General features: G+C 37.9%; 1 protein-coding gene across 1 annotated transcript; it reads right to left on the bottom strand.

Annotated features, from left to right (window-relative positions):
- Window positions 1-437: 437 nt before the first annotated feature.
- Window positions 438-2218, bottom strand: LOC133337776 (pickpocket protein 28-like). The gene is made up of 2 exons (XM_061545977.1): window positions 1831-2218; window positions 438-1732 (listed from the first exon to the last, which is right to left on the bottom strand). The coding sequence occupies exons 1-2, from the start codon at window positions 2216-2218 to the stop codon at window positions 438-440; spliced, it is 1683 nt and encodes a 560-aa protein (XP_061401961.1).
- Between the last annotated feature and the right edge of the window lie 7509 nt (window positions 2219-9727).

Below are 9727 nucleotides of genomic sequence, written 5' to 3'. Positions count from 1 at the left end.
TCCTCGACTACGAACCCCAAAGAAGAAGAGTACGTAGAGGATAGCAATTTATTAACCTATCCCTCTAGAGTTCACATTCCAAGGCTGGTTTACAAATATATTTGCCAAATAGGGGGTAGCAATTTATATAGGTTCCAAGGCGGGTTTACAAATGTATCTGTAAATTTCCAGCTGAAGCTACAAAAGTTTTCAGAGACCTCAAATGATGGTTTTAGTGATCTGATTTGGGACAGAAACCGTCAATGAAAATTCGGTCCGGAAAAATTCGAATGTAATTACTGCTTTAAACGATTTTGAATCAAAAATAAATAAAATTTTATTTTAAATCAATTAGAAGTGTATACAATTAATTTGGTAGGCTTAAAACTATTATTAAAAATTATCTACTATTAGACAATCAGAACCTTTCTTCAGGTCTCAATTTCCCACCCCCCAAGTTATCCATTATTTCGTCTCACATTCGACCACAAACGCAGCGAACAATGATAGAAAATTTCCACCACACTTAGCAGCGAAACACCCATAAACAGTCCCAAGACCCCGCCAAAATTCGCCAACAACTCCGTTATACCATACAGTTCCGAACGTCGGGAGGTAATAAATTGATTATCCTTAAAATAGATTTGTACCACAGACATTTTACCACCCGGATATGAGGCATAATAATCTTCGTAGTTATCAAAAGCCTTGAGGGTATTTACCAAATCAAAACTACCCTCCGAAATTTCCGTTTCATATTCCAGCGATGTACAACCGGGCATACAATTACAACCGCCATTGCCTTCGGAATGTTCCAAACCCTCCTTAAATTGTTTCATCAACAAATTGTCGCGGGCACGACGATAACACCAAAGTTTATCCTCACCACAAATGGGCATATCGGCCGTTCGAGGCATGGAGAATTTAACACAACCACATTCCGAATAGGTGAAATTTGTTACACATTCGCGTTCACAATTCCGTTGGGTATAGATTTTATAGAACTTCAATTGGCGATCTTTGTTCAAATAGCAACGCCGCTTCTCAGGGTGATATGCTTCAATATTCGCCGAAGTGGTAATCATTTTTGGTTTAACCGCCACCAAAATTTCCCTATCCATGGAGACTCGAACAAAATGTTTGACCACCGAGGGTACATCATCGGGCGAGTTTAGCATTATCTTAAAACCCTGGGTCGGACCGTTGCAGGTGTAATCCGTCTCATTGGTAAACGTTTGCAAGGTAATTTGAAATCCTGCCGCTGAACCTGAACTCAACACCCTCACAGGATAGGTGTTAATATCACTGCCCGCTGCATATCCCTTTTCCAATGACCAGGCCAGTTTCTGCCCGCCATTCTTTGTGTTGTTCTTTTCTTTTCTCATTTGTGAGCGCACCACCCGATCGTGATATAAATCATCAGCTTTCAGGCTATTAAAGGTATAGCAGATACCCTCATCGGTATAGACTTTTGTTAGCAGGTCTTTGCAGTTGACTTGATTGCCAAACCAATTACAGGAGAAGAAATATTTTTGAAAGCCCGGCAACATTTTATCTAAAGTCCCGATATAGTCGATGGTGTAGTTTTCCCTTGTTTCCGGTAATGCGAGAATACCCTCAATACGGGACTGACAAATTTGCATTAATGTTAGAATATCTTCGTGGTCGTGACGAGAAAAATTTGAAAAATACGAACGGTTATCGTTGTCTATATAAGTGTCCAATTTTTGTACCAACTCGAAGTAGGTGGGATCTGAAAAGGAAGAGAGAGAAAAAACAACTGGCGCCCAATTAATTTCCCTAAAAATAGATTTAAGATTCGAATGTATCCTACTGCTTTAACACAATTACCTGTCTTATTAATGGCCCTCTTCGTCTCCGGACATATGGTTACCCGGGGAAATGGTATATTCCAGATGGGTGTTGATTTCTCCGAAAAACTCACTATCACTGGGGTTTCCGACCATTTCACATAGATTTTCACAATAATCGTTGTACAAAAATATAATGTGATGATGAAAATTATAATCCAAAATGCGATTTCTTTGCGTGGCCGATGCTGGCCAAAATATTGAAATCCATGGATGGAAGTATTCGAACAAAATTCCATATAGATTTCTTTGATATGTTTCCGCAGTGAGTTCCTACGGATTTTGGGTGAATGTTCCAAACCAATGGCGGAATCATTGGAGCCAGTTTTGTCAACGTTTTTCTTTTGGTGTTGTAATTTGTCTGGCATATTGAGGTCTTATTCAAGAAATGTTATATATCTTTTCTATTTTCCGAACTATTTCATCGTTTACGTTATTCTTTAATATTTTCGTTAAACTAAAAGTGACTGCATATCCTGTTGGCTATTTTATAGCTTTCAAATACACTAGTACCTCGATTTGCCGCTTTGAACCACCTTCTGTGGACTTTTTTTGCGCCTCAACCTGTGGCATTGCTGTACCGGGTGATGATGATGATGACTTCATAAGCGATGTATAATTACTGCACTGAGACTCAGAGGGTGTTAATTAAAATATCTATCATCAAGGCTATGTGTTTTGATGTAATCAAATGCAAAAAAAGAAAAAAATGCAGTTTTCCGCTAACGAGAATGTGTCCGTGGCATGCAGAATTTCAAGGTCACGGATATTGCAAATTCAACAAGGACACCTTGTTGTAGATAAAGAAAAAACCTTTAACTATGGAAAAAATATTTTTAAAAAAGCCATGCCCTTAGTAACCCTTGAAAAAAATCCACGCCCAAATCTGAACCGATTTTCTCAAACCTTCGTATACATCAATGTGAACCTATTTTAATACGCTCTGCAAAATCGTGTCTCAATTGAAATAAATATTGAAAGTTTGTTGCACAATTTGCCTAAAATCGGAGGAAACTATATATGGGAGCTATATCTAAATCTGCATCGATTTTCACGAAACTTGGCACACATCACTCCAGGCTCAATTCAGTGCGCTATGTCAAATTTCGTGCAAATCGGAATATATATATATATACATTAAGTCGGACGAAAATATATATGGAAGCTATATCTAAATTTGAACCGATTTTCACGAAACTTGGCACACATTACTCCAAGCTCAATTACGTACGCTATGCCAAATTTCGTGCAAATCGAAGGATATATAGGGACTTTGTTGCACTATGTACCGATCTTCACGAAAATTAATCTGAATCGAATCGATTTTCACGAAACTTAGCGCACATCATTATAGGCTCAATACAGTAAGCTGTGCCAAATTTCGTGCAAATCGAAAGATAGATGTGGGAGCTATATCTAAATCTGAACCGATCTTCACGGAGTTTAACATATATCACTCTAGACTTAATTTAGTACGCTATGCCAAATTTCGTGCAAATCGAATGATTTTCAGGGACCTTGGTGCATCATTTACCTAAAATCGAGCGAAACTATATATGGGAGCTATATCTAAATCTCAACCGATTTTTACGAAACTTTGCGCACACCATTCTAGACTTAATTAAGTACGCTAGAATTTTGAAAACCTTCTGGTATCAAAAAGTAGCGGTGAAGAGGATACCCCAGAACCAATAATATATGACGGTATAGAGTGTATACCACATAGCAAATATGAAGTCTGAATATCAATCAATCGGCTGAAGAATAATAAAGCAGCAGGTGCCGATGGTTACAAGCCGAACTATTCAAGACTGGCGATCAGATGCTGGTCAGGAGCATGCACTGATTAGTACAATTTGGCTAGAAGAATGCATGCCCAATGATTGTAACCTCAGCATCTTGTGTCCCGTGCACAAAAAAGGAGACATGACGATATGTGCCAACTATAGAGGAATTAGACTTCCTCCCATCGCATATAAAGTGCTATCCAGTGTGCTGTGTGAACGATTGAAGCCAATGGTTAATGACATTATTGGGCCATACCGAGGCAAAAGTGAACAGAAATGACACTCTGTACACCAGACTCGGACCAACTGTGAAACTTGAGAACTACAACTTAGAGGTAGTCAAAGATTTTATATACCTTGGTACCGCCATAAACAAAACGAAGAAGGATATGGGCTAAGTAAGCAGTTTAGAAACAAGGCCACCTTCCGCCAGACCAAATTCACACTCTACAAGATGCTAATACTGCCCGTGTTGTTATATGAATCTGAAGCATGGGTAATTGCGCAACCAAATGAGACAGCTCTTGGAGTTTTTGAGAGGAAAATTCTCCAAAAGATCTATGGGCCGAAGATCTGCGTCGAATATCGCCGTCTAATGAACCATGAGTTGTACCAGGTATTCTCAGACATCTCGGACATTGCTAGACGTATTGAGCTGCAGCGACTACGTTGGCTAGGTCATGTTGTGAGAATGGATGAAGATGTCCCAGCGCGGAAGGCATATAAAAGCGAACCAGCTGATGGTTCACGCAGAATGGGGAAGGCCACGAATAATATGGAAAGATCAAGTGGAAGATAACATTGTCGAATATGGTCTTTCAAATTGGAAAAACTGGGCAAAAGACCGACGCGGTTGGAAATCTTTTTTAAGCTCGGCTTATGGAATGAAAGTTCTGTCATAAGCCAGCTAAGTAATATATATATATATATATATATATTTTTTTTTTTTAATCCATGCCCATGTTTAACACTTAAAAAATATTTTTTAAAAATTCACGACTTGTTCTTTATAAAAATACTAAAAAAAAATCACAAATTCTGACATTATAATGAATGATGAGAATACATAATTGCAGAAATGTTTTCAATTCAATTTTTTTTTTTGAAATATTGTAAAATTATTCCAAACAATGGTAGGCAAATTACTAAAAACAATGCAAATGTTTTTATTCCTGTCCAACCAACAAGAAAAAAAATTACAAATGATGTATGAGGGAACTCACACACACATACACCATAAACATATCTACATACATACATATGTATATGCATCTGAAGGGATAAGGGAATAACATATGACCACATTTCAAAAACATTATTGTTGAGTACAAGTTTATTATCCCAAACAAATGCCAGCGAGAGGGAAAAAAATAAATAAATTTAACTAACACTTCAGGACAACAACAACAACAACAACAAAAGCGGGAAAGGGGAAAAGGAACCCCTTTTTATTGAATTTTTGTAACAATTTCCAAAGGACTCACGATGAATGGTGTTACTACCAGCCACCACCACCACCACCAACCAACCATCCACATACTGTGTATCGAATGCACCCATGATAATGGCATTTCACCCCTTCACCCGGGGTGCATGCTAGTAAAGCAAAGAGTTGTGTAGTCCTGGCTGTTAATCATATTAAGGAAGAAACGGCGAAAAAATTGAAATTAATTACCAAAGCTAAAAGGCGCACAACCCAAAACACAACTGTTAGCAAAAGATTCCTTGACAGGAGTCGATATGTGCGCCTCTGCCATTACCCCCCTCTGCCAAATTGATATATTATGGCTATAGAAAATGAGAGGACCAAAAGGAATGGGGGAAAAGTGTTAGGGCGTTGAAACATTAACAGCGGAAAAGTTAAGAAAATACACACATACTCAATGGGAATCCTTTAAGGATTTCTTGAGTGCGTGTGTGTGTGTTTTTATACATCTCATTATGCAAATGAATGAGTCCTTTAGAAAAAAGAAAGAAAATTGAAATTGACTTTTATTCAATAACTCTTTCAGGACTATCAACACCATAAAGCAAAACAAAAAAAAAAAAATAATAACAACAAAGGTCCAAAAGTCCTTTGTAGCGACACATGTAAAGAGGAAAAACCAGTAAGGAAAGTAGTAAAGTCGGACGGTGCCGACTATATGATACCCTTCACCACTATGGGTATATTAAACAGGATTATTAACATGAAATTGAATGAAATAAAATATGTGATATTTATCTAAATGTGAATCTACCTAGATCTATCCATAAAGTATGTAAATCGAGTTCAAACAAATATAAATAGGTCATCCGTTGGGCTATGTCTGTAATTCTAGAAAACGCAACTGCGTAATTCTATGCTAAATTTTGTAAGTTGTGCAAAAATTGATGTCAAACTGACTAACAATTTACTTGAAATCGGGCGAAAATATATATGGAAGCTCTATCCAAATATTAAGCGATTTCAAAAAAAAAACTTGTCACAGGTTAGGTTATACTAATTTCAGAACGTTTTGTTCCTATCAGCCTATTGGTTCCTTGGTGCGTCAATTACTTAAAGTAAATCTATATTAAAAGGGAGCTATATCTAAATCTGGACCGATTTTCACGAAACAAGGCAGACATAACTCTAGGCTCAATTCAGTACGTTATGCCAAATTTCGTGCAAATCGAAAGATATATAGCGACTTTGGTGTACCATTTACATGAAATCGGACGAAACTATATATGGGAGCTATATAGAAATCTGGACCGATTTTATCGAAACTTGGCAGACATCACTCTAGGCTCAATTCAGTACGTTATGCCAAATTTCGTGCAAATCGAAGAATATATAGGGACTTTAGTGCACCAATTATATGAAATCGGACGAAACTATATATGGGAGCTATATCTAAATCAGAACCGATTTTCACGAAACTTGGCAGACATCATTCTAGGCTCAATTCAGTACGTTACGCCAAATTTCGTGCAAATCGAAAGATATATAGGGACTTTGGGGCACCATTTACATGAAATCGGACGAAACTATATATAGGAGCTATATCTAAATCTGGACCGATTTTCTCGAAACTTGACAGACATCACTCTAGGCTTAATTCAGTACGTTACGCCAAATTTCGTCCAAATCGAAGGATATATAGGGACTTTGGTGCACCATTTATATGAAATCGGGCGAAACTATATATGGGAACTATATCTAAATCAGGACCGATTTTCACGAAACTTGGGAGACATCATTCTAGGCTCAATTCAGTACGTTATGCCAAATTTCGTGCAAATTGAAAGATATATTAGGACTTTGGGGCACCATTTACATGAAATCGGACGAAACTATATATGGGAGCTATATCTAAATCTGGACCGATTTTTATGAAATTTTACACACATCATTTTAGACCTAAATGATTAGGCTGTACCAAATTTCATGCAAATCGAATGATATATAGGGACCGTTTACATTAAATCGGGTAAATATATATATGGGAGCTATATCTAAATCTGAACCGATTTTTCCCAATTTCAATAGGGTTCGTCCTTGGGCCGAATAAGTGACCTATGCCAAATTTCATCCAATTCGGATCATAAATGCGACCTGTACTTTGCTCACAAAAATACATGGAAAGACAGACAGACAGACGGACAAACGGACGGACGGACGGACATGCATAAATCGACTTAAAAAGTTAATCCTTGCATATTCTCAAAAGGAACCATGGGTCTATCTCGTTCCCTTTTGCCTGTTACAAACATATGCACAAAGACATAATATCCTGTACCACAGTGTGGTGAAGGGTATAAAAAAAATAATAACAACAAAGGTCCAAAAGTCCTTTGTAGCGACACATGTAAAGAGGACAAAATAGAGTCGAAGACCTTTTGAAAATAATTTCTTGGAGAGGAAAGGTGTGAATTTGAAATAAAAATATATTTTTCAATTTTTTTCTAGAGACCAAACAAGGAGTGGATTTTTAAAAATATTTTTTTTTTGTCAAAGACAAACACAAGGCGTGGCTTTTTATACCCTACACAACTATGTTTTCAGGGTATTATAGCTTTGTGCAGCCCCAAGAGTTTGTAACGCCGCGAAATATTGGTCCTAGACCCATATCTCGACTAGCTGAGTTGATCTAGACATGTGTGTCCGTCCGTCCATTATAAGTTGTAAACACGATACAGGCCACAGTTATGGACCAATCTTCTTGAAATTTTGCATGTAGGATGGGTTCTGGTCAATGAAGACCCCTATTGTTTTTGGTAAAGATCAGTTAAGATTTAGGGGATGAAATAAACCAAATACTAAATTTTTTTGTGTGAAAAATTACTAAATTTGTGTTCTATGGCGTATAGATTTACCCCTGAAGGGCACAGACCTGAGAAGTTGATAGTATATCCAAGAGGTGTGGTTGAACTTTAAATCGATACCAATTATATTGTCGGATGTGGGAGATACACTTATATATTGGCAGGTGCTTAGGTACTGAGATATTATTTAGTTACCCATTACCACACTAGAGGGCTGAAATATTACGCTGATCGCTTTGAAACTTTCCATGAGGATCCAGCTATGGTCAAGGACAACGCCTATAGTTTTCGGTGATGAACAGATAATAATTTTGGGATGAAGTGGGCCGAAAACTTAATGTTTTTTATGTGTTTTTTCGAGTCGATCTATTTGCCACAATTATAAGCCGAACATCGCAACACAAGCCACGGTGAAGGGAAACTGTGCATGTACCACAGATTTCTTGATGGTGGTCTTTGGTACCCAAGTGTTGCTTTTACTGCAGTATGTAAGGAGTGACTGCCACAAGGTAATGGTCCGAATCGATATTCGCTCCTTGGATCGATCGGACGTCTAAAATACTGGATGAATGCCTTCCGTCTATCACAACATGATCGATTTAATTTCTCGTTGTTCGATCAGGAGAGATCAAGGTGGCCTTGTGTATATCGATATGCTTGAATCTGGTGCTACTAACTACCATGTTGTTTTGCTGCAACTTAATGCCGTTGTCTGATGTGTCTTCATGGAGACTGAATTTTCCGACCAAAGGGGTCAAAGATATTTTCCCTTTCCCGATTTTTGCATTAAAATCTCCTAGCAGAATTTTAATGTCATGGCCAGGGCAACGGTCATATGCTGTTTCTAGGCGCTCGTAAAATATGTCTTTGGTCTGTTCATCTATATCTTCGGTCTTCGGTCGGAGCTTGGGCGCAAATAAGACTGATGTAGAAGAACTTCGTTTTTGTACGGATTATAGCAATTCGCTCATCTACTGAAGGGAATCTGGAGACGGTGTCTTTCGGGTGATGAAAATAGGTACCCCAGGTGGCACCACGGGGAGGTCAGTGTCCACAATTGAGATGAAAGAGCGACCAATATAAGCCTGGACTTCGTCATGTTAAAGGCAATCAGAGCCGTTGTTTGGTACCTATCATCCCCTACGCCACCCTATATATATATATATATATATATATTGATAAATTTCTTCGGAAACGTTGGGCGCCACTCATTCGAATTTCATGTAAATCTTCCTTACTTCCTAATGTATTCCTGTATTGATATGTAAAAACGCATACATACATCTTCATTTACTTGAGCACAAACAAACATATGTATCTATGTACGGCTAGAAGGTAAAGTATTAACGTTACACCTATCCAATGATGATGATGATAGGTAGCCAGGCTATAAAACAGCGTGTGCTCTGCTCACTGTTGGTGAGCATACGGCTACGTGCCTATAGTTAATGTCACGATGTTATCATTTAATTCGTTGAAAATTAACACAACATTGTTTGGCTAAAATGAGGCAATTAATTAAGTTAATAACATTCCAGGTGAATGGACACGAGCACGAGTTCATCTCCCCCATACAGGCACACACTCATAACATACACACACAAGGATAACATAAAAGGGATTATTGGTCACTATCCCAAAAAAGGCTAAAGGCAATAGCCGGAATTATTCGTATGTTGTATTTGTAATGAGCTGTTGGCTCATTGACTCGAAGATTGATGGTCTTATGTTAATTTTAGGCGACAGCCAATGATGGCATTTCTAACTTTTACACCTTTTGGCAAAATGAAAACCAACAAC

The sequence above is a fragment of the Musca vetustissima genome, unplaced genomic scaffold (genome assembly GCF_032173495.1).
Source record: "Musca vetustissima isolate MV318-11 ecotype Yass unplaced genomic scaffold, APGP_CSIRO_Mvet_v1 utg258093, whole genome shotgun sequence".
In the NCBI taxonomy this organism is placed as follows: domain Eukaryota; kingdom Metazoa; phylum Arthropoda; class Insecta; order Diptera; family Muscidae; genus Musca; species Musca vetustissima.
The sequence above is the reverse complement of the archived record's forward strand: the minus strand, read 5'-3'. Positions and strand labels throughout refer to the sequence as shown.

Excerpts from the sequence above, each read along its gene's own strand:
- LOC133337776 (XM_061545977.1), bottom strand. The coding sequence starts at position 2,218 with ATGCCAGACAAATTACAACACCAAAAGAAAAACGTTGACAAAACTGGC. Across the intron at positions 1,733-1,830 it reads GAGGGCCATTAATAAGACAG|ATCCCACCTACTTCGAGTTG; the intron begins GTAATTGTGTTA and ends CTTCCTTTTCAG.